At 39.8% G+C, this 25000-nt stretch overlaps 1 protein-coding gene across 1 annotated transcript in view; it reads right to left on the bottom strand.

Moving 5' to 3' along the window:
• Window positions 1-17836, bottom strand: part of LOC138020007 (STAM-binding protein-like) — a 24647-nt gene extending 6811 nt beyond the window's left edge. Inside the window, 11 exon segments of the mRNA XM_068866994.1 lie at window positions 4209-4311; window positions 4867-4979; window positions 7021-7035; window positions 7037-7159; window positions 9881-10023; window positions 11289-11332; window positions 13571-13893; window positions 14423-14524; window positions 15194-15269; window positions 17305-17369; window positions 17687-17836. Coding sequence (XP_068723095.1) covers window positions 4209-4311; window positions 4867-4979; window positions 7021-7035; window positions 7037-7159; window positions 9881-10023; window positions 11289-11332; window positions 13571-13893; window positions 14423-14524; window positions 15194-15269; window positions 17305-17369; window positions 17687-17815 — 1236 coding nt within the window. The 5' untranslated portion in view covers window positions 17816-17836.
• Between the last annotated feature and the right edge of the window lie 7164 nt (window positions 17837-25000).

Raw genomic sequence — 25000 nt, 5'->3', positions numbered from 1 at the left:
CCCACAAAGACCTGGAACCGACCTGTTACCAATGCAGTAGAGCTGGGCACTTTGGCAGAGATCCGGCCTGTCCAGCAAGAGGACACTTTTGCCATAAATGTGGAATGGAGGAACATTTCCAAGAGTGATGCAAGACACAGCAGAAAGGTGGTATAAGACAAACGAAAATCAGACAACACAGGGACCCCAAGAAGGCACCGCAAATATGTTCGAGCTGCAAGATAATGAATGTATATACATTTGCAGTCAACAATAAAGCAAGAAAAGATTGAAGTCACCGTCAGAGGTTGCATTGTAGAATCTGGAGGAAGCACCAACATCGTAGACAAACAAAGGTGCGAGTGGCTAAAGAATAATATCAACTCCTCGGATAGAAAAACTCTACCCGTACGCATCTCAGACTCCACTGGATGTAATAGGAACATTCTGTTGTGACGTCATCGCCGGAGGGAACTCTGATAACGCCGAGTTTTTGCATGATTAACGGAGAAGGAGATCCCCCGCTAGGAAAGGAAACCGCAGTGAATCTCGGAGAACTGACAATAGGGATAGAAGTGGCGGCAGTTCACGCACGCTCTAAGAACATTGGTGAGATTCTGCAGGAAAAACAGCTACAAGTCTTCAATGGCTTTGGAAAGCTGAAAGGCAAAAGCTCCACATCAAGCCAAACATAAAAGCGGTGGCTCAGCCAATAACGAGAAAACCATTCAGTCTTAGATCAATGGTGAAGAAGATCCAGGAACTGGTTGGTCTTGACATCATACAGTCAGCTCAAGGGCCCACCCCATGGGTCAACCCAGTAGTTGTCGCCTTAAGCCACGGGGAACATCCGCCTTTGCATAGGCATGAGCAGGGCCAACCAGGTGATACCAAGGGAGAGGTACCCAATCCTCAACGTTGATGAGATAAATGCAGAGAGCTTGAATGGCAGTGACTCGACTTAAAATGGGGTTACCACCAAATGGAGTTGACTTTTGATTCGAGGAAATCAAGACACTTGTGACACATTGCGGACAGTTTAGATACAAGAGACTGTTGTTCGGGGTTAATTCAGCCTAAAAAAAAAACCAATACGAGATCCAGAGCGTCCTTGCTGGCATAGATCGGCAAGAGAACATCTCAGATGACATTATCGTACAAGACAAGAACCAGAAGGAACGCGCTTGGAAAAAGGAATCAAGAGGCTCAGGGAATGACACCGACACTCAATGCAACAAAGTGCCAAAATTAACAAAGTGGACAAATTAACAACGGTGCTGTCAGGAAATGAAATTATTAATGTGCAGCAGAGAAGGTTGCGGCTATCACCAGTATGAGGGAACCCCAGAATGCATCAGAGACACGCAGGTTTCTCGGATCAGTAAACTAACATGGGCGGTTCATTCCCGACCTGGCAACGATCTCCAAACCACTGACAAAAGTGGGGACCCCGTTTGTGTTCAGCAGAGGGCAGAAGGAGGCATTCAAAAGAGTTGAAGAGACGCATGTGTTGCGTAGAGACTTTGGCTTATTTTGACAAGGATGCCTCAACGCAGGTCGTTGCTGAAGCCAGTCCAGTTGGGCTCGGGAATGTTATGTCACAGATGCACAAAGATGGTCCAAGAATTATCAGTCAAGCAAGCCGTAGTCTCACAGAAACAGAACGGAGGTACTCGCAGACAGAGAAGAAGGCGCTCACACTCATATGGCTTGTGAGAAGTTTCATTCCTACATTTATTGAACACCATTCAAACTTGTCACTGACCACAAGCCACTAGAAGTAATTTACAACCCAAAATCAAGACCATAAGCATGCATGAAATCATGGTGCTAAGAATGCAGCCATACAAGTTTAAGGTGAGGTACCAACCAGGACCAAAGAACATCACTGACTCATTATCAAGGCTGGTGAGCAGTGAAGAGAGTGGAAGCAAATTCATTCGCGCAGACGGAGGAATATATACGATTTGTAGCAGTATCTGCAACACCTAGCGCAATGACGACTCATGAGGTAGAAGACGCATCTGCTGAGGATGAAGAACTCTCAGCAACCAGAACGTGCATCAATGGAGAGCCATGGGATCAACTAGTCTACAAACAGTACCTTCCATGCAGTGGTGAGCTGTGCACGATCGTACAGTTGCAACTAAGGGGAAAAGAATCGTCATCCCGAAGAAAAACTCAGACCAAGAATGTTATCCCTCACTCATGAAGGCCATATGGGTATCGTTGGGACTAAACAAAAGGCCTGAAGGCCTGGGCTAGAAAAAAGACGCTGAGAAATACTGCAAAACCAGTTAGCGGTACCAGTTGGTCAGTCGTCTCAGTCCCCCACAGCCTATTAGGGCAAAAGCGCTACCAACTGAAGAGATTTGGCCTGGGATTTGGCTGACAATCTCCTCGGACAGTTACCAACAGCTACCAACTGGCCAGTCCATTCTGGTTGTCGTCGACTATTGTAGCCGTTACTACCGTTGACTTACTCAGACAACGGGCAACAGTTCATAGCGACAGAATTCGCAGAATACACGAAGCAGTAGGGCATCGGACACCACAGAGTTACAGCAAAGTGGCCTTAGGCAAATGGCGAAGTGGAGTGTGAAAACAGTTCAATGCTCAAAGACTCCAGATTGCTCATGCTTAGAAGAACTGGAAGAGAGAACTGACGACATACCTCGCAGCTTACCAAAGTCTGCCAAACTCAACAACAGGGGTAAGCCCAGCTGAATTGTTCTTTGGCCGCAGAATACGCATGAAGCTTAGCTAAGCTTCCAGAGCTGAGTGACATACACGTAAAACAAGAGGTGTTTGACCGAGACAGCAAACAGAAGACTAAGAGCAAAACCTATGCAGACACAAGGGGACGTGCAGCGTATTCAGAAGTACTTTCAGGTGACCAGGTCGGTGCAGCAGGAGAAAAGAGACAAGCTCCGCACAGTCTTTCCCCATATCTCACTCCACAGATTCCTACTTCCCTCAGCATTAGGCTTTATGCCACTTTATCTCTCTATTCGCTCCATCTCTTCAACGAGATGCTTCCGTGAAGCATACAATGGGTTTGCCTGTGGTACGTGTTACACAAAATCAGAAGGCACTGAATTGTGTGGTACTGAAATACAGCATTCCAGTCTCTGAAGAAATAACAAATAAAAGAGAAGCGAGAAACTTTGGCTTCTGGGCTGACATGTTGATAATTTTCAAGTTCCCTCGCAACTTCTTTTCACCACAAGTGTGCCCTCTGAGCATCTGACAGCTTTGTAATACTGAAGTTAATTATTATTTATTATTATTATTATTATTATTATTATTATTATTATTATGCTGTTATTAACAGCATATTATTATGCTGTCTCATGCTGTTTTATGGATGAATTTTCTGATGACAAAATTTAAGACGCTATGACTTTTTATAATTTGTATTTTTATCTTGTTATTACGAATCTTCAGCTAACAGAAATCGAATGATGTTTTGAAATGTTTTACTTTTTCTCTTTTAGAATTTAACTTTGTAAATAGGATTTTGATATTTAGCACCGTTGTCTGTATAATAATAATAATAATAATAAATATTTATATAGCGATTACTATTATTATTATTATTATTATTATTATTATTATTATTATTATTATTATTATTATTATTATTATTATTAGTTGTCTGTGTCAGCAACACCAGGAGACAGGGAAAGACCTTGTTCATAGGAACGATTCTGCTTCTGACATCACTTACACTGTATCATTGCTTCATCCCGTGTCACTTAAGAACATGACAACCTTTTGTGGAGTACCAAAGCATATTAAACCACACAGAACAAAATGAGAGTAGTCTGGCATTTCAAGACAGCGAGCCACTAGGTCTTACTCTATTCCATTCATTTTTAATTCCAACGAAGCAAGAGCAAGTAAAACTATTTGAAGGAACTGTTAAGAGAAAAAAAAAATCAACCTGCAATGCTCACAACAGAAAAAATCAAGGAGTCATCCCTTTATGATTGTTTGCAAGAGACTAGTAGCTCATATTCATTGCCTGAAACAAAATGGGAAAGCTCCTTCAGCATGTCTAAAGCACAGAGCACTTGCTTCCTTGAGCTTCACTGGAGCTTAATTAATAGTCCACCCACCCCTGTCTGTTTTTGATTTTGGGGTTTTTGCACCACAGAGTGCAGTTGCTTAACATGCAGTTAGTCTTATATCAACTTTATTAATTTGCAAAGAAAATAATATGGTACCTCATAAAGAGGAGGTTCTTTGGGATGTGGGTGAAAACCTGGCTGTCTGCAGTTCAATATAAACTGAAGACCATACTCCTGTGTAAGTGAAAAAACCCCAGTCCTGCAAAATACACAAGCAATAAGTTATTGATATATAATACAAATTTGCCAACAGATCACTCCAGGAGACAGAGAACCCATTTTTTTTCTCCTCTCCTGGCATGAAAATGTTAATCCTACAGAGCAATATAATTTGCGGTCAACATACAGTGTATTCATTTTTGTACTTCCCCATAGAAGAGTAACAGGCTCTGTCAAGGGAGCAGCAGAGGTCGTTTCTTCATATGTTACATGCATGTCATCACTGTGTGGTGTTGACATTCCCAATTCTCAATTTTTACTAAATTACTGTCAATTCTTCCTCAAGCACTGTAATTTATTTTCGGTATAACCAGTCAACATTTCTAGGTACGTTTTTTAGCCTTTGGTGTTTTTAAAATTATGTTGCAAAACTTTTTGTCACAGGTAACGACTATTTTATTTCATTGATATACTTAGTTTTTAAACAATCACCTGCGACTAAGGTATCCACACTTGTGATTACAGCCAAGCAATTCATTCATGTTGTTATAGTACATTGAAAAAATACCAAAACAATGATGAAAAACATACTTACTCACTATACTTTGGAGAGCAAACTATAGCAATTGCTTCAGGCATAATCAGTTGATAGCTGCAATGAGTATGGAGATCTACACTGGACATAAAGCTTGTCTGTGATGGATGAGTCTGAAGATTTTGAAAACATGGTAATAGTTGGTTTTCACTATTTAAAGTGGTACTATGATCAAAAAATCATTTCCTCTTTTTCTTCAGATTTTGAAAGCATGTTCGCTTAACACCTAAATTGTGAGCTTTGAGTTTTATCAAAAGGCTGTGTACTTTGAGTGTGAGTTTTTGATTTCACGTCCGCCATTACTCACGTTCAAAACTGACCAATTGGACCTCAGAGGGTTGGCTCTAAAGAAAATGACATCATTTACTCACTAGCTTAAAATTTCAGCATGTAAACACAATTATTATATATGCAAAACACAGGTTTAAAAGTCTGACAGCCGAGACTCCCATGCTGCATATTAATTCAGCCGCGTACACATGCATTGCATTCTTAAACTAGTGAGTCTTTGACGTCATTTCCTCCTCGACCCAGCACTCTCAAGATTTTAAAAATTAGTAACGGCGGACCAATAAATAAGAAAATTCCAGTCAAAATAAACACAGGTGTCTTTTCGAAATCATAACTTAAAACTTGGGTCAGTTTAGTGTTTAGTTAACATAGTTGTGAAATCCAAAGAAAAAAAGAATTGTTTTTTTTGGTCGTAGTACCACTTTAAAATACCAGTTTTTGCAATGGTATATGGCATTGTTTTTTTTTTTTTTCAAACAAACAGGTAGACATAAAAGAATGAATGTGCCCAATGTCTCAACTGTTACAATTTTGAGATTTCCTGTTTGCCAGAGTTTGTTATGGAGTTTCAAGGGAGTTTCAAATAATGCTGTGATGTCAATCAATCATTCAATGTACTAGCCAATACAAGCTAATTGGGGACACTGAAAAGAAGAGGACTTGTTACAGCTACAATGTAGAGTAAGTCATTAATAAACCATAAAAAATAGAAGAGAGATAGAATTTCAATGGCACATTAACACTGTTCGGGTACCATAGCATATTATTTTCACTTTACAGATCATGAGGACAAGAAAATCTTATTGCCCACTGCAAGCTTGGTAAAATTAATTTGGACATGTAAGTCAACTAGTGATGTCTTTTGCCTGGGCTTTATAATACTAAGGGCATGTTCTTGCACCCTTTAGATTTTCATACAGGTGTAGCAACAGAAGCCTTAAAAAAGTGCCAAAAGATTACCATACATAACTCAAAATTAAGCATAAGTTGATTTGGGTAAACAAAGGTTCTTGCTAAACAAGAGCAATTGTTTATAAAGGGAACAGAGGCCTGTTTTTGTTGAAAGGACTGAAACCCTCTGTAACATAAGTGAAAGACCAGCTTTTCAAAACAAGGGGATGGCACATTAACAAATGCCTTTTCAGGTCCAAGAACTTAGAAGATATCAGGACTTTCAAGAGCATGGTAAAATACTCTCTGATCAGTGAAAAAGAGAGAAAATTTTGCTCTTAAATTATAACTTCCTAGAAAAAGACACCTTCTGTAAGCAGTTTGTACATGCTCAGTCCATTTCATTACACCTGACAATCACTGTAAATAACCTAGTTTTTTTGTGGAGATAAGAACTCTTCACCTCTACTAAACATATTTTTGCAATTTAAATTTAAACTTAAACTTTCCCTTTAAATGCACATTACACTCATTATATAAACCCTGTGTTGTTTGTCCCAAGGGATTCATTGTGAGTGAGGCAAAGGGCTGTCCTGAGATGATGTAACAAACTGCATGCAAAAGGTCTCTAAAAATGGAATGGTATGCAAAGCAGTTCTTGATATCATCTCAGGGAAGAACCTATGCTTCTCAGCACCTGTAGTTTACCCTGGATGCCAGATGTTTTTGCTCTCTTAGAGCGAGGGAATAGCGACATGCAAAGTGGAGAGAACGGCCTGTACCAGAGGCTTTTCCGTCGCTATTCCCTAGTCTTGGCATCCAGGGTACCTGTAGTTTGGCCATGAAACACTGATTAGAGACAACATCACAAGGATTTTAACAGAATGTTTTGTTCATTTTGTGAATTTAAAAAAAAAATAGGTTAAGGGCACTGGAAATAAGATCTTCTGAAACCCTTGCTGTTATACTTACATGTATCCAACCTAAGGGTAATGAGATCATTTGAATCCTGAAATTCAAACAAGTCTTCTTCATTTAAAGTTGTGCATGAATCAGAAGTTGAAGTTTGCTTGGGGATTAATAAATGTGTGACACAGAACATGTTGTTTTGCTGGAAATAAAACACAAAAGCAAAAATTAATACCCAGTAACTGGCGATTCCACTTTGTTTGCATTGCATAATACTGGTCGAGTACAGCTGGATTTGATATGAGAATGACATTGAAAAGTGTAAATTATACATGCATAGAGAATAAAAGATTGAAAGTCACAGGCTCATGTTGTCATCAAAACCTTATGACAGGTCACAGAGGATGGGAAAAGAAATTACATAAAATGCACACATGTACTCCACATGGTGGATGCTAGTGATATGATATTGTTGCCATTGCTGTCTTGCATAAGCAGGCATTTGCAGAAAATTACATGCAAGTTAGTCCAGATGCTTAAAAGCCACGCAAAGTAATGGTTTCTGTAATGTTTTGTTCACAGTTGCTCAAATTGATAAAAAGCCCAATCTTCAGTTCAAATCCCTCAGCTGCATTAAAACACTTGTTTTCAATTCAAAACAACTTTTAAATTCTCCTCTTTTTCTTCAAGTGCATTGTAATATATGTCAGACATTCAAGTAACAAACTAAATTGTAAATGGTTTGAAACCAGGAGTCATATCATAATTAAGTGAAGTACAATCGTCGGGTGAGTGTAATCCTAAGAAGGGACTGTTGGAGATGACATTGACTGACATTTCGACAACCTGAGCAGAATTGCAAACCCCAGCTTCAGAGTCAAGTGATTTTAGTAACGTCAGTAGATACTGTAAAACCTCCGTCCATAGAGTGTCATGGCGTCAACTGTCAGTTGCGCCTAGATGTACTGGCTGGGAAGACTAAAACAGGGATTGCTGGTGTTTTCGATTTGCTATAGGTCTAAGGTCTGTAACTGTATCGTAGAATCCATTGTGTGCTTAGGGTTCAGGGCTTAGGTGTCTATTCTTTGTATTCTATTTAACATTAGACTGTTCGCAGTCCTGTCTGAGTTCAGTCAAAACCCACTACAACCCTTTGGTCAAAATCAAGTCAAGCTGAGTCCGAGAATGGTGCTTGGCAGCACTTGGCGAGAATTTGGTGATAGATCAGTCAACAAGGGAACCCATGATCAGGAGCGAACAACTCCTACACTAAGCCTATGCTACAGGCGAATTTTAACAGACCAAACCTATTTTTAGACTATGCTATTCCATGAAAAAAAAACAAAGGCAGTTTTTCCAGTTCAGTTGCGACTGCTTATGAACGTCAATTATTTTTCTTGGTGACTTGGTCATTCGGGCTCCTGAGGGAGTCTCATCCAATCAAAAATTCAGTCTAAAAATAAATCCAAGTCGTTGTGAAAACACCCTGACAGGAATTCTAGGCGCTGTTGTTCCTGTCCCAGTGATATGATCTCCTGAAAGCGAGATTTATAGGGACTGCACACCGTTCTTCTTGTAAACCGACGTGTGTTCAGGATCTAATTAGTGAAATGTGAAATGTACAGAGGGTTCCCGCCATCTTTTACATTCCTAATGGTAATAAACACTCAATGGACTGTGTGTGTGTAATATTTCTGTGCATATTCTGAAAGGAAACTGCAGAAAAACTACTGAATCATACTTACTTTGAAAGAATGACACTCCAAAGAAAGAAGCACCCCAGGTAAAAAGAGAGGTAGCCGCCCTAGCCTAAGCAGAGAGAGGCCTTAGAACATTTTTGCCCAGGTTTTCCAGAATACAAAAATGTTGGAGTGTTTTGGACAAGATTCTCAACCTGGGGTATGTGATGTTGCTCTACAACTATCAGAGGACAAAGTCCTTGTTTACAAAATGGTACGGACCTCTAATAATCTATACCCGTTAAAAGTCAAGTTGAAGTCCAAAAGACAGAGCTTCTTCTGCACCATTAGATAACTCAAACACATGTACGTTGTTTTCAGAGGCCTACGTCCTTCAACAAGGATTCCTCCCTTTTCCCGCTGCTTGAAGGAAACTAACCCATAGATACTTTATATGTCATTATGTGATCCAGAAATCAGGTGCTTTATTTGGGTAGCGCTCTTGTGTGAACACTCGAAGTTTTAATTTTTTCCCCATTTGGAGAAGGAACATACACAGGGAATGGACCCGAAGCCTCTGGAGCTGTCCAGGGGAGGTTCTTTGGGTGATGCTGCGAAGTAGAGAGAACCATTAACCATGATCGATTGGCCGTTGGATCTTTTTGGTTCCACTACCTCATATTCTCCTTAAGAGGACGAAAAGATCTCAACTAATAATGGTCTTGCCGAAATACCCACACTGTGTGAAGTCATCATAAGTTTAGCACGCCACGCCATTAAATACTTCGCTAATCAGGGAGAGCTTGTCAACTTATGCTGCAAGTTGCTGTTTTCTTGTTGTGGCGCCGTCAATGTGTTAGCCATTTTGAAGCGCAATCAAATGATCGAAAACCACAAACAGTCATTTATTGTGATTTATACTTTTCCCAAGGAAAATCGAAGACATTGGTGTAACAACCTGAACAGTTAGTGACATGGACTAATTAACTTGTCCAAAAAATCGCTGACAACCGCGCTCCATTGTCAACGACCCAATCCAAATGTTTGACATACCATGCGAATAAAAAAGCCACGTAAAGTGTTGCAATAACATAGAGCCTCCCGCGTAACGGAAAGTGAAGCGTGGTTCTGCGAGTCCCTATATCTCACACTCTATCACCATTTCATCCCCCCTCGGCTTGCTTGGTGTGACCAAATTGGACGGTTTAAACACTAACTATGATTAATTCTTAAGTCACTGTAGCAAGGCGTCCAGTAAGAATGCCACAGGTTTCCACGTCTTCTTCTCGGGTAGTTTGCTGGATGCAAGGTGGACGGCAGTGGCTTAGTAAGAAATCTCCAGGATGTAGATTTTTTCGGGCAGAGTACCACTCTGTTGAGGGCACGCCTGGGTCTGTTGGTTGTCAATAAACAACCATCAGTAAAAAAAAACACAACAGGGGACGCTTGCCAAGTTCCCAGCGATGCCTTAGCCAACATTCATTACGGTACAAACCAAAATTAATTGTAATTTCACAAACAAAGCTTAGACGCTTTGTAGAAGGCACAACTTGGAGTGGCCTGCTCGTGAACCTGGTTTGCCAACAACCTGGGGCCTGTTTAGCTCCAAAACACCTCACAAAAAGACACTGTCTGGAAAGTTGTATATTCAGGAAAAACTAAGCATCGTGCTTATGCTCAAATAACTGATCTTTAATCAGAGAAATGCACGAACGCAAACATCACGACCTTAATCATGACCTTCGTATGACATTTGTTCACCTTCTGAGTTCTGCGCACAAAGCACATTCTGTCAGTCACAGAAAGATTACCACCGGGACTCTCGAGAGTAAAATATTGCACCCTCCTCCCCTCTAACAGTACATTTTCTATCCCTATAACTCTGAAATGCTAGGGGAGCACAGCCAAAGTTTATCAGCTTAATTTGTTCTTTGTGGATCGTGTTTATTGCCATTACCCTTGCACCTGCCCTGAACAGGCCCAACGGACATGAGTAAAATTTGTCCGGGCAAGCCATACGTGCATATGCTATCTCACTCTTGGGAGAGGAGAACTGAGTTAAATGGTAATATACACGGCAAAAGCAGTTATTCTAAAAGTCTTGTTCCAGAAATAGCAAAATGGAAAATAATAATCATGGCTCTACAGTCCATTTAATCAGAACATTCGAGAAACTGCTTGTTTCCTTTGGGATGATTTGTGCAAAGATGCAGGCGCATGTGCTTTGGTCAGAGACACCCAGCAGCAATGATGAATCCAAACTGTTCAGCCCGAGCATTAGTATTCAGGACGCCTCTGGCAAAATCTATTTAAGTCAAATTAACATAAGTAGTCCACCAAATCTTACATCTGATCAATAGTATGTATTCTTTTTAAATCGCTTCCATTTTCCCCATCAGCCGTCAAAACACTTATTTTCTTACTTTTGCTGTGTGTGGAAGTCTTCATAATTTTTAAAAGATATATCAAACTGTGACAACCACAGTAACTAATCAAGACCTTGACAAGACCAGTAAAAGAAGTGTTTCTCTTCAACTTCTGTTGCATATGACTCCTGGTAAATTACACTTTGAACCAATAAAAAGGCATTCCACTGGGCCAAAATCCTCAACATAATTATGATACGGTAGAATGAAGATTACACTCCCTTACCTGAAGACATCACTGGTTTAGTTGATCTGTCTACTTTTGGCACACTGAAATGAAATATACTGCTATGTTATCACTAAAGTGAATGTGAACCTGCAAGACACTGATCCTAAACTAAACCTAACATGAAATAGCCTTAAAGCTTACATGAATAAACTTTAAAAAACTGAAAGTTCAACGCAAATACGTGTAGCAAGGGCGAACAACAGTAGCTGTACACCTGACTGAAAATAAAGAAAATCACAATCCAAGCTTAAGGGGATCGACTCCATTGAGGCAATTATTATCACCTCTTGATAAACCGCAAACCAGTCACTGAAGGCTCAATGTTATTCTCAATACACTTTGTCCTTTAAAATAGCATGCAGAGTCTGTTTGGATTTTCATGCATGGCCAAGCACAAGTCAAACTCATGGTTACAGTAAAGTACAGGATTTTTTCCAGCTGGTCAACGACAGAAATTTGCCCCAGGTCTTTAGGCAAGTGTTCATCACAGTTATGCAAAAGAAAACTGAACAAATCCAGGATTGAGTGAGACTCCAACCCACAACCACTGTGCAATTGCACTGCACTTGCTCTACCATCTGAGCAACCAAGCTATCTGGCAGCTGGAGCACTGCTGAGTGTCCCATAATAGGTGAATGTACATACAATAGACACAAAAAAAATTCTAAATTCTTTCTTTTGCACATTCACAGGATATATAATTATAATAACTTTTATTATATAGACAGCAGTGTTATACTAGAAAATACACCACTCATAAACCCATACGAAACTACATCTGGAACCCAAGAGGCATATTTTCCATATCGTCACTAGCATTGATATTGATGACGTCATTTCCTGCCTTTGCATGGTTGTTTAAGCAAACAGTCAGTCAGTAAAAAATGGCGAGCGATAGATTAGTGAAATTCTCTGAAGCTGACGTAAAATACTTCTCTGAGAAACAGGAAATGCTAACGCAAAGAAAAAACTTTGTGCAACTTAAAATTATACAAGGAGTTCCTTACAAGTGAAGAAGAAATGCGAAAATTGAAGACATTCCTGCCACCAAGCTGCAAGAATTTGCAATGAAGTTTGTGCTCGGTGTTAGAAAGAAAAATGGTGAGTAAAACACTCCTGTCTATGTAATAAAAAGAAAATTACACATTAGCTCGAAGCTTGTGGCAAGAACAATAAGTCACTCATTGGCTGCATTGCTCACTTGAGAGATATTGTTCTTGCCACTCAAATTGTGGCTGCAGTTCAGCCAAATTGTGTGTCAGTGGACATTCTTCAAGTGCTAGGTAACCACTCAACTCTTACACAAAGAAGGGTGGTACAGTTCTGAGCAAGGGTCTATCCAATGAAAACAGAAAATAAATACCAAGAAAAGAATTTTTTGACCTGTGTTTATATCCTACATACACTGTGTCTGTTTGACAAGTAAGACAACAGTTGAGGCCCTAGTTGCTGTCACAGCAGTCAGTTACTTTTGATAAATGTGAAGAATTCAGTGTTGATACATCCAGTGGGCAGCACCATCCACACTTTAAACAACTCAGGGACTGGAACAAATTTATTTATAGTGCTATTCTTTTACTTTGTTTGCAGAAAAGCATTCGGCTCCATATTTGGACTTAAAACTTTTTTTTCGGTGTCACGATTTGGCTGCACATGCATAAGATTTATTTGCTTCCTAAACACATTTTAGAGAAGGCAACCCAAGTAGCATTCAAACTCAGTATCCCTCATTCAGAGGCAAAGGCGATGACCGCCAAAAACAACAGAAGACTATGTGACTGATTAATGGGAAAATCTGTATTAAAGAATTGTGTGCGTGACCAAAACAGGCTAATTACATGTTTCATAATTATCCTGGTATTGCTTTAAAAAGGTATTTTTAAAAAATATCCTCATAGAAAGTTCTTATTAAGCATCTGTTTACTGGTTTTGCTTGGAGTCAACACCGTTAATAACAGTTTTAAACAAGAACAACATTCTATGATTACACTCAACCATATGGCTGGGTCATGGAATGTGGACTTTAGACGTTGGACTACAGACTACGGACTACGGAATTGAACTGGATATTGATCAAGATATTATAACAAAAAAACCCTGAAATACTGTGAGTCTTCAAGGAAATCGGCTAACATTTGTTCAAACTACAGCTGTAAGTGTAGCTTCCCATAGCCTGACAATGGTTGCCCAAGACTTTTAGCTTCAAGTACATGTACATGTAAACCATGACAAAAATGTAAAGTTAAAATCAAACAATAAATGTTCATGCGTGCACTTACCTTGTGACGGGTACAGAATAAAGTGAAGAGAAGCTGGGTGGCCCCACAGCATCTCCAGTACTACTGGGTGCACTGTGTTGACGTTGATTGTCACCCACTGTTGCCTGGTCACTGACAAGCACTTCCTGGCGTGAAGCTGGTGGAGCAGGATAATCACCAATCAATGGTGGTGCACTCGGAGGAACTTTAGTCATCTCAATGTCATAACTTGTTGTGTCATTCTGATGTTGAGTTGCTCTTAAAACCTCCTGTTCTTTTCTTACCCTTTCTTCTTCATTTGCTTTCTCAAGTTCTCTTCTCTTAGCTTCTTCTTCTTCTTCCCTCTTAAATAAAGAGATTTCAAGAGTGACAAAAGTTGAGGTAAAGTGTTTGTGTCAAGACACCATTCACAGCCTAATCTTGCATAATGCACCTGATCCAGTATTACATCAGAGTGAATGTGCAGTCAAATAAATAAGACATTAAGTACATGTACATGTACATGTAAAACTTGGTTGATCTTATTCTGTCCAATCTCTCTAAGTGACAAGAAACTAATAATGAAAGTACCCAGTATTTCACTTTTCTTGCTCATGTGCATGTACAACTGCGCCATCACGTTTCTTTCGTGAACATAATAATGGAAGAGGAGGTGACAACACTTTGAGTCAAGCAACGTTAATGCTAATGGAAACAACTAAGTGAATAACGATATTACTGTGAAATTTATCACTCATATTGATTCAGAAATACTGCGTGTTTCAGGACATTTCCATGTAATTGTATCTTTAATTGTTTTGCACTCTTAGTCAAAAATGCCAAAAATGCCAAAATGTAATCACAATCAGAGAAGTTAAATTACTGTACAGGTACCTTTTTAGCCTCTTGCACCTTGAACTCTTCATATTCATGTTGGTATTTTTCCTTTAAAACTCCTTTAAGCTTCTCTGCCACAGTAAACACTGTTTTGAGACTCTAGATTGTTTACAATGAGTGGTATATTATTAATACATGTACTATCATAATTTTATTTACTGTCGTTAAATGTATAAAATAATTATGTACTAGCTTAACTTATTTTTAGTCTAGTTATTAAAAGTGAGGCCAAGCAGGAGAAGAGATAACAAGGAGAAGAGAGGCAGAGAAAGGTATTTTGTGAACCTGCTATTCTTTTAAAACCCACTGACACCTCAAACGCCCAAGGACAGTACTCAAAATCAGCGGTCATCTGGTCATCCCAGACAACCAGAAAGTTTACCGGGCATCTAGTTTTTGACAAAATGAAAAGGTTGGTCGCCCAAAGAACACCAATGGACAACCGAGCCAAAAGTAGAAAATGTACTACAGTGACATGTAATTAAGAGAAATAGGCCGCCAAAATTTTAACAAAAACATATCAATAAAGAGAACTACTTTGAAGCTTTTGCTCTTTCCTTGTACTGTACATCAAATTTCAACTTTTAGGATTTCAATGTACTGGTATTGCTCAACTATGAAGGGTAGGGTTAAACATTAATTCAGAGGAAGGGAAAGAAAAGTGGTAGAAATTTTTAAACAAGGTCAAGATAATGCAAGAGGGCACCTCTACTCGTTTCTTTTCTCTACGTTCTCAATACATGTTATCCCAATGTTTACATTCCGTACCTTCCTGTTATTGAATTTATCCACCTGTGATACTTTGGAATACTCTGGATGCTGAGGAAGTTTTTCTACAAATAACCTAAAAGGAAAAATACACAGTGTACAGAAGGATGTCACTCGAAGGAGAATCACAGTAATGCTAAACAAGACCATCATTACACATTCTAAATTTTATCTTCATTGCAGTAGATCCCAAAAAACAGTTATACCTAAACTGCCACGTTTTATAGCAAGGACTAGACATGTAATTGTAAGCCCTTCTCTGTGGTGGATTTCGCACTTATTGTTAAAGCTTTAATTTTTTATGTAGTATTAATTTTATTGTAATGTTATCATTGTATTCTTTATTTAATAATCAATAAAAGTTAATAAATTATATTAAGAAAATCATTACACATTCACGATACTGCACCAGTTCAAAAACAAATTGTACCAAAGTGCAAATTGAACTACAACATCTACAATCTATGGTTTGAAAGTAAAATTGCATACATTTCACATAAACTGCTCTTAAAAAAAGTCCTCAAGTATTAAAGTGCATCACCACTGCTCTAACAGACACATCCATTATTTCACATTTTACAAACGGTGCCTATTGTTGTTATTGCACATTACAATCTGCAGATCTTAACAAGCATTATTGAAATCCAAAGAGAAAATTGGGGGTAACCATGCATTTTTTAAAAATAATTAATCAACAATATTTGTAAAGAGCTTTAAAATACAAAGCAATGTATGGCATTCTTTGCCAATGTGAAGCTTAATTATCTCTGAAAAATGTATGGTTACCCCCAATTTTCTTTTTGGATACCAAGAGCACTTGCTAAGTTCTGCTTTCTCTGCATAGTTTTGAACCTCGCAAAAGTATCCCTGTATTAATAAGCTGCGCAGAACATATGCACAATAACCATAGTAGGCACCGTCCTTAAGTCCACATTTTTCATTCAACGGTCTGCCATTACTTGGTGCAGTTCTGATCAATAAGCGATCTGGATGGAGAAGAAAGTGACGTCATTTACGTTATTTACTAGCTTAAAAATGAGGTGTGTGAATGCGGCTTAGTTAGTATGTAGCACAAGACTTTTTGGTTTTCAGATTGTCAAATTTATGTTCTGCATACTAATTAAATTAAGCCACATTCACGCACTGCATTTTAAATCTAGCAAGTAAATGACGTAACATTCTCCTCAATCCAGCTCTCAGAGGGCTTTAATACCAGTATCTCTTAGAACCACACCAAGTAATGGCGAACCGTTAAATGAATGTTTTGTATAAATGCTTTGCATTTCGAGTACTCACCACAAGAACTTTCAAAATGTGATGAAAGGTGAGAAGTGATTTTTGATTGTAGCAGCACTTTAATTAAAGTGTACCTAACCTCTATATTTTTTGGTTTGCCATCAAAATTGTTTTTTTCCTGATCATGTTGGTGAAAAAATAATAGTTATATGTTATTTCCTTGATTTTCTGTGAATTTTCAAAAATATTCTGAAAATATGCACCACTTTGCTTCCCCTCGGATTTTGCAGGAGATTGGGTTCAAGTCTGCTATGTGACGTCTGCTGGGGAAGCAATTTTCACACCGAGAGATGCTGAGAGAGGAAAGAGGAGAAAAATGTTGTCTAGAATATGCCTGATATAGTGTAGGTGTGTTGCTAAGTCTCTCCTACAACATACACCTTATTCCAAAATGACCACCATTTAAATATTCTTTTGTTTTTATTCAAATAAGCCCTTGATGCCTCGTTCGTAAGCTTAAAATTCAAAAGAATATTTTATCTTGAACGAGGCAACAAGGGCCAATTTGTATCCGCATAAATCAGCGGCCATTTTGGAATAAGGTGTATTCGCTCCAGTTATTCATTTGTTTAGTGCCCGATTATGTTTACTGTTAGACCAAACTACTTGCGTACCTCAAGACCTTGGATCCCTACAACAACAAATCATAAATACACACTATGAAAACAAGACTGCCTGGTTATTGCAGCCAGTACCAATGTTTCAGTCATACAGTGTATGTTCTCTTTTAATTTGGAAAAAACATAAACAATACGGTTTCATCCAAACTGTGTACTTGTTATCCTTGCTGTTGCAGCCACAAAAAGCTTACTTACGTGATAAACTTGGAATACAAGATAAATGCACGTTCCAAATCGCCCTCATCATAGTAAATGTTTGCCTGTTAAAAATAAAGCAAGGAGTGACTTCAGTTTCCTATTTTATACATGACGTAAAGCCTCACGCACTGCATTTCAACTTCTTGTGCACTTTTAAAAAATGAGACGTTGCCTACGAAATTCTAAGAAACGCAATGTTCCCTAATAGTCCTAAAACTTGTTTTAAAGCTTATATTTCTTAGAAGATCAGCTAATATTTGTTAAGTTACTTGTATGAAAGCTTAAATTACTTCATACTTCTGTCGTTCGCTTGCGCTGCAAGAAGCTAATAATTACAGCGCTCAGCAGCATTTTAATATACGCAGAAATCTCAACTCACCATTTTTTCCATTTCAATACCGGATCTAAAGTACTTCTTCGGTGCTATGCCATTATCAACCTGTACTTCGCCCGCAAATTGAACAAGTTGTCGCACTCTTTCTGCGGGATCCATCTCATCCGCCATCATTGCCTCAATTGATAACAATTGTCATATAGAAAGCACCAAGGTATCCTCGAAGGAATAATTATGTCTTAGACAACAGTGCTTCATGTAAACTTACATAACATACCCTTAAGCAACATTCTCTGCATTGTCACTAGTATCAGGCGATGATATTTAGGTTAACCCCATTGACCAGATTGACTTCCGGGGGTTCACCATTGACGAGTAAAATCGTGTGGCGTTAGACAGAGTAAAATACTAAGTATGGCCGGTGTGAAGTGATAGGATCATTATCAAGATTAGAAATAGCTGTCTACATTGTCAACAGGAGGAAGACCAATTAAAGGATGTTTATTATCCAGACTGTTCTTCAAGAGTGGGAGACCGTGGAAAAAACACTCGAGAACACTCGAGAACACCTCGCCCTCGCCAAGGAGACGCTTAACCACAACCCTAGCATCTAAAAGGCCCCTTTTCTTGACGTTTATTCTTTTCATAATGTACAGAGTCTAGATCTTATTTGAGAGAACATCGTATCTCACACTCGCAATTAGCTTTGCTATTCTAGGAGGACCAGTTAGCCAGTACATAGTAGGCTCACAAAACAAAAAGAACCGAAAAAATGACGACGTTTAAAATAAAGAAAAGAATTACAGAAAAAAATACGCGGGAGACTGGGCGAAACTGGGCGAACAGCATAAAAGAAAAAAAATGAAAATCAGAGAAAAGTACATAGAGAGAGACAGAGGTTATACATAGTTTAACGTTTTAAGAAAAGGTATGTGCTTAGAAAGATCCGAATGTAGCACAGGAAATTCCGTTGCCAAGTTCCAAGATTGGTCGGCAAAAGCAGACGGAGACCCAAGGAGGTTCCGGATGAGGGGGCACTAGAGAAAAAGGTGGACATCTATTACCTCCAAAGATAACGGAATCAAAACAACAAAAACCCATAATACTAAAAAAAAAAAAAACCAGCCGGGGAGATGCCCTAATTAAATACAGGACCTTCTTGTAGTCTGAGAGTTGTTTTTCAGAGAAAGAATGACGGCTAGCTGCAGCGAGCCCCAGACGGAGGCAATGACTCATCTCAGACGAAAAAACATTGCCGTAGACTAAAAGACAGTAGTTATCTTGCTGGAGGCTCGAGACATTCGAGAACGAATCCAGAAAAGTACAAAAAGGTCTCAGTCGGTGCACAAGGCCAACACTCCCTTGCCGTGAAACGTTTGAACGTGCTCGCTGGGTAGGAAGATCGAGAAGAATGCCGGAACACGGTTACATTGCGAACTCGATGAGGAGGAGGAATACTCCAAGAGAAAGCCCCAAGTGACCATCCCAACGTGTTTAAGAATTGGGTTTTCAAAGACTGGGAGTTCCATAGGCCTGTATATAATAAGTTCATGAACTCAAAATGCAATTGAAAAATTGCTCGAAACGCGGGAATCCCAACATGAACCGATTGGACAAAATTGCCAAACAGCACGACAGTGATTAGTCACATGCTTGAAATTCGAGGGACAAGCGCGTGGACGACCTCGGAAGATCATCAAAGTCATATTTCGTGTGCCTGAATGCAAGACCAGGCGTGCGTTTCTCAAAAGTCCCGAAAACAGGGAGTTTCGGGCACGAAAAGCAATTCGTCAAACTATGATCTACTACTTACGAAAAATTGATCTTTTGAACATGTTTTCGAGACCAGTGAAAACGAAACAATTGCAGAGTTTCATGACTAGAAACATTTTCCTTTTGAAGGCATAAAGCGTTTTATGTCACCCGAAATAGGCCCGAAAAGTTTCGGGAGTTTCGAGAAACGGCCACCGACACAGAAACAATGTCGAGGAAATATTGCAAGTCAAGATTAAACTGAACTTGTAAGCTAATGCATCAGTCGTTGCTGTTGTTGTTGTGAAGGCAAAAAAAAAAGTGAAATAGTTTCCACAGTTCCTGACATTCTGTTATCTTCCTTTCTACAACCTCTTTTTGTCCAGCCAAGATATGGGTTTAGGTATCCCCAAAGAAAAGAGGGTAGTGTGATGTGTCGACTTAAAGAAGATCAAAGGGTTATACAATCAGTTGTGATTTATCACACTCTACCAGGAGCTAATAACAAGTTTTGGAGGGGTGGTGGAGTATCGGATTTCCCCGAAAAAGAAAGGGTCTGGTCTGAGTAGTGTGATTTTTAATCAACACCCTTTTTCAGCGTTTGCTTTCAACAGTACGTAACCCATCCCCTCCAAAAAGTTTTAAATTTATTTCGTCATCGATTGCAGCATCCTGGGACATTTGACCACGAAGAAGAGAAAAATAAAAAAATAAATACTGCTGTTTGACTTTTTCATAGTTTTCCCACAATAACCGGATGGCCTTTGCACGTGCACCTTTGTAGCCTTCGTCCCTTTTCCTGTGACCTTTGCTCTTGTGACTTTCTTACATTCTCAAGTGATTTTCTCGCCTTCTTCATAGAAAATTACTTCTCTCGTGTGTTGATGAAATGGAGGCCTTTCGGCAATTCGAAGAAGAGGAATTAATAGCCTGCGACTGAGGAGGCTGAACGCCAACAAGCTGTATAGCTTACTTCCTTCTAAGAACGAGTGCAAGGTCAATTTAAGGAATAAGCGCACTTTTACCACCCGGAGCACCCATACCATGAAGCCCTCTTCATGCAGCAACCCAATGACTGCGCTATCCCGGGCCTTATCCACACGCTGTTCCCCCGTCGTCCAACCCCGTCAAAGGGTCAATGCAAGCAATGAGATGAAACTGAGGTCCTTGTCGGCGAAGGCTTCGTTGTTAATCAAACTAACAAAGCCACCGTTTTGTAGAGCACGCAAGTGGATTTCGTATTTCTTCATATCCAAACTCCGTCAATCCAACACTAGTTTTGTGGAAAGACAAACTGTTTGACACGACCCATTTGTTGTTGGCTAGCATGTTGGGATAGTTAGTTTATTGATCAAAAACGTGGCAGCCATAGGCCGAATTACGTATGATTTAAAATAAAATGAAAGCTTAAAATCTAAAAATCATGAGTTTAAAAGAAGGTGAAAAGGGAATATTTACATCATTGCCTTATTGACATAGTGATGGATAAAACTATTGCGAGTGCGGATGGTTGGCCCTGAACTCTTTAACCCAAATGAGATGAACTGCCGCGTTAATTCCCAAAAAAACTTTGGTGCTGGTGAGTGGTAGGATAACGTTTTCCCGACTAAATAACACCCTTAGCACTTTCCCCCAGCTTGTATGATTATGAAATCATCGTCGTGCATGCCCACTGTTCCTGGGAGTTGTTAGGGACCTTTGGCAGCAAGAAACGACGGCTACTGGAAGCTTGAATATGTGCAATGCTGTCACGTGCCCCTTACCATGTATAACTCCTGGTTGCTAAAATAAAGTGAAGGAAATCGGCTCTTTTAGAGACTTGTCCATCCGATAAGCAACCATTGGGGGAATATTTGAGCGAGTTTGCGGTGGTTGCCCGAGAAAGCTCAGTTGTAATATCTAATTATAGTATAAGTCGCCCACCTAGAATAGCCACGCTACCTGCAGGCTACCATGGTCTCTGTATATTTCTTTCGTTTTTCAAAATAAAATGAGGTCACAGTGAAGTTAATAAGGTGAGTGGTGCCTTAAATGCAGACTCTTGTTTTTGAGCGATCGGTTGAAAGAGGGTGTATCCACAAAGCCACGGCTACCAGAAACAATTGGTCTGCCGACGGGGATAGGTTTCTGTATTTTGGTCAGGGTGCAGAATTCTCTTATTCTTGGTGGGTTTTGGCCTGAAGAGAGCTATTAGTAGGTCATATTGTCAATGTGTCCATCGCTGAACAGTGTGTTTACTATTTTTCCAATTTTGGCGGCTGTTGTGCATGCTATAGTTGTTTAAAGATATTTATGGAATTTCTCATTAGAGACTACTTGTTCTTGGCCTTCTTAGTTTTTTTTTGTCAGGTACATGTAATCATGATAACATTTTGCAGTCCCCTCGACGTTTTCTCTCTTAGGTTGACCTCATTCTTAGCTCTTACTGTAAAGATTTGAGGGCTTGTCTTTGCGCTGCTGATAGGTTGTCCTTTTTGTTTGAAGAAGAAATCGAGGCACTCTCGAATTTAGTGCGTTCCAAATAGCTTACTAGTAGTGTCAATGATGCAGTGGCCATAGTGGCGGATGCTAATGAGATTTGACCGGGTCCAGATTGCTTTCCGAGTCAGGATAAACGCATTATTGCAAGCGCATTGACCGAGTAATGAAGACTTGAAAGTCTTTAAATAGGCTTTTACCACGGCCTCGACTCCCGGGATCTAGCAGAGGAGTAACGGGGACATGGCCGTGTAATTAAGCTCTTCTAACTCTGCATTTCTCCAGGGGTAGGGGGCTTGTAACGCTAGCCTTGTCTTGTTTTGAGCATCGAAAAACGATACATATACAGCTTCAACATCGAACAAACAACAGCAATAGCCAATAGAGTCATGCATCAGATGTTGGCCACTTTGCATCTGCCTTTCGGTCGGTTAAAGTGTCACAATTGCAGTCATTTGCACCCTTCGCTAAACGTACGTAATGAAACGTCTTCGGAAGATAAAATGTTGTACTGTGTTTTTGATGGGGCAGAAGAATTTTAGAACATTGTTTGGCCCGACTTTGCTCTTCCGAATATTTTCGTAATTTTAAGTAATCATCTGTTCCCTCTCGACTCCTCCAAAAGGTTAACCGCGCACGCAGAATTCGCCAATAGAGGCCTAGTAACTAAACATGTCAAGTTAACACTACTATTAGTGTAGCTAAAACACGCATTGCAAGAACATACTACTTAAATTTACTTATGTCTGTAGAAAATACACCATATTTACTAAATTTTATGAATTTATGCTCCAAAAAGAGTTAAAATTTGCTAATTATGCCGTGGCGGTGCTCGTTTAAAAAATTATGCTTTTTTGCTCCAATTATGCCAAAAAGTATGCTAGCACAATCCGCCAACGCCTAACAGTACGTACCACGCGAAACTGAAATAGAGCCTGATCGCAGGTTAAAGTCAAATAGAAAGGTCCGTTTCGGTTCGGTCCGACCGGAATATTTCGAACCACCTCTGGAGGTGGTCCTCTTTCACCGATCGGTCCAGTCCGACCGAAACGTGCCGTTCCATTTGCAAAAATTCTTGTTTTCAGTCCCATTTCACTGTGATATAGTCGAAATTTCGGCCGAAACGTAAATGGTCTGGTTGAAAATTGACTTTTGATGAAAAATGTCGTTCCATTTTTCCTTGGTTAGTTCCACTAGTCTCCGACCTGGCCCAGGTTGCTCGAAGCATGGTTAGCGCTAACCAGCGTTATATACCATGGAAACCTATAGGTTTTGATAACTCTTAACCAACAGTTAACGCTAACCAGGCTTCCAGCAACCGGCCCCTGATGGTCAGGCATAATGGAGAGCACCCTCTACCTCCTGACTCAAGTTACCCAGAACACCTCGTAAACTCGGTGAATAATACCGATACCACCTTGCGCCCCCTGTGAAGCAGGGCTCGGTTGAGCAATCGAGATTGCTTTCACCCACACAATATCTACCAATTTACCAATTCTGCCTCGCATTTGCATAAAATCGGAGGTCACGTGAGATAACAAGCATGCGATATCCGAGCTCAGTGCGAGTTTCAATTGGTGTCCGAGCGATCAAGTCAGATTATTGCGAGTGACACAACGTTCACGAGTTTCCTGAAGTTTTTCGGCACCTTTTTCACATGAGTGGAACCAGGTCAGCTACAGAAACGCGAATAAATATTGAGGATCCGGATTCGCTTGATTTAAGCCGGGACGAAGACGACAAAATCTTGCAAACTGATGACACGCAAGATACAAACAAGGCGGTCACAAGTGGCGCGAATCCTTCTGGATCGCTTGCTGAAGCAAAGCTTCTTTCTTCAGCTATCGTAAGCCTGACTAAAAGGCTCGATAAATTGGAGGAAACCCCTTCCACGAAGGGGAAAGGCAAAGGCAAGGGCAAACGCTCCAGCCAGGAACCTCAAAGCGAAGTTCCCGCCAAAAAACCCGCCAAGGGATGCTCTCGCTCCACGAGCGAGCAAAATGCCTCTGACTCTGAGGATTGCCAAACAGGACTATTGGATGGCAGCACTCGATCTCAAGGATGCTTACTATTTTGTGCTTATTAACCCTCAGCACAGAAAGTACCTCAGATTTGAGTTTAAAAATACTTTCTATGAGTTAACATGTTCACCAAATGGTCTCGCCTTGGCCTTAAGGGTGCTTACAAAAGTTATGAAAACCATTAGGAAAATAACACAAACAGCGGTGATAAACATTGTATTCCAACGCATTTTTATAAAACTTGACGTTTCGTATGCTAGTCAACACACATTTTCAAAAGTGACCGTTACAATTTTTAAAAACTATATATATATATATCGTAAACAATAGGGGTCTGGAACCTAGACTGAGAAAAATGATCTGCAGCAGTACGTGTCTAGACATAATGAAAAGTAATAGCTAAAACAGCAATAACTTCTCACTACTAATATTTACATTAAGGGAAGGCTTTAGCTCTTGAATGAACAAAGTCTCTTTAACTTTACAGTGAGTTTTTCCGAACGCTAAAATGTCTACTCTTTCGTCAATCTCAAGATCATATTCCAAAACACACGCCGCATCAACTCCTTTTTTCCATACAAAGATCGCTTGAACCGATCTCAGAGGTCCAAGGTCGTCTATAAAGCTGCCTGCTGGAACTGCGATGAATTCTACATTGGCAAAACAAAACGAAGACTCCACGACAGAAAAACAGAACATTTCAAGGCCCTATCTAAAAGTGACCATTCATCAGCCATTGCTGATCATGTGAAAACCACTGGCCACGACATCAAATGGGATCACTTTGACATTTTAGCGTCCGGAAAAACTGACTTTCACTGTAAAGTTAAAGAGACTTTGTTCATTCAAGAGCTAAAGCCTTACCTTAATGTAAATATTAGTAGTGAGTTTTATAAAAATGCGTTGGAATACAATGTTTATCACCGCTGTTTGTGTTATTTTCCTAATGAAGCTACGATGGCCTAAGAACAAGAGTTTATACGATATTATGAAAACCAGTAATTGCTATCCTGAGATCAAAAGGATACCTCTTAGTGATCTACATAGATGACATCCTTTTACTGCCAGCAACACCTCTTGAACTATCACAGGCGATTGATGATACCAT

The sequence above is a fragment of the Montipora capricornis genome, chromosome 10 (assembly GCF_036669925.1).
Source record: "Montipora capricornis isolate CH-2021 chromosome 10, ASM3666992v2, whole genome shotgun sequence".
Classification (NCBI taxonomy): Eukaryota; Metazoa; Cnidaria; class Anthozoa; order Scleractinia; family Acroporidae; genus Montipora; species Montipora capricornis.
The sequence above is the reverse complement of the archived record's forward strand: the minus strand, read 5'-3'. Positions and strand labels throughout refer to the sequence as shown.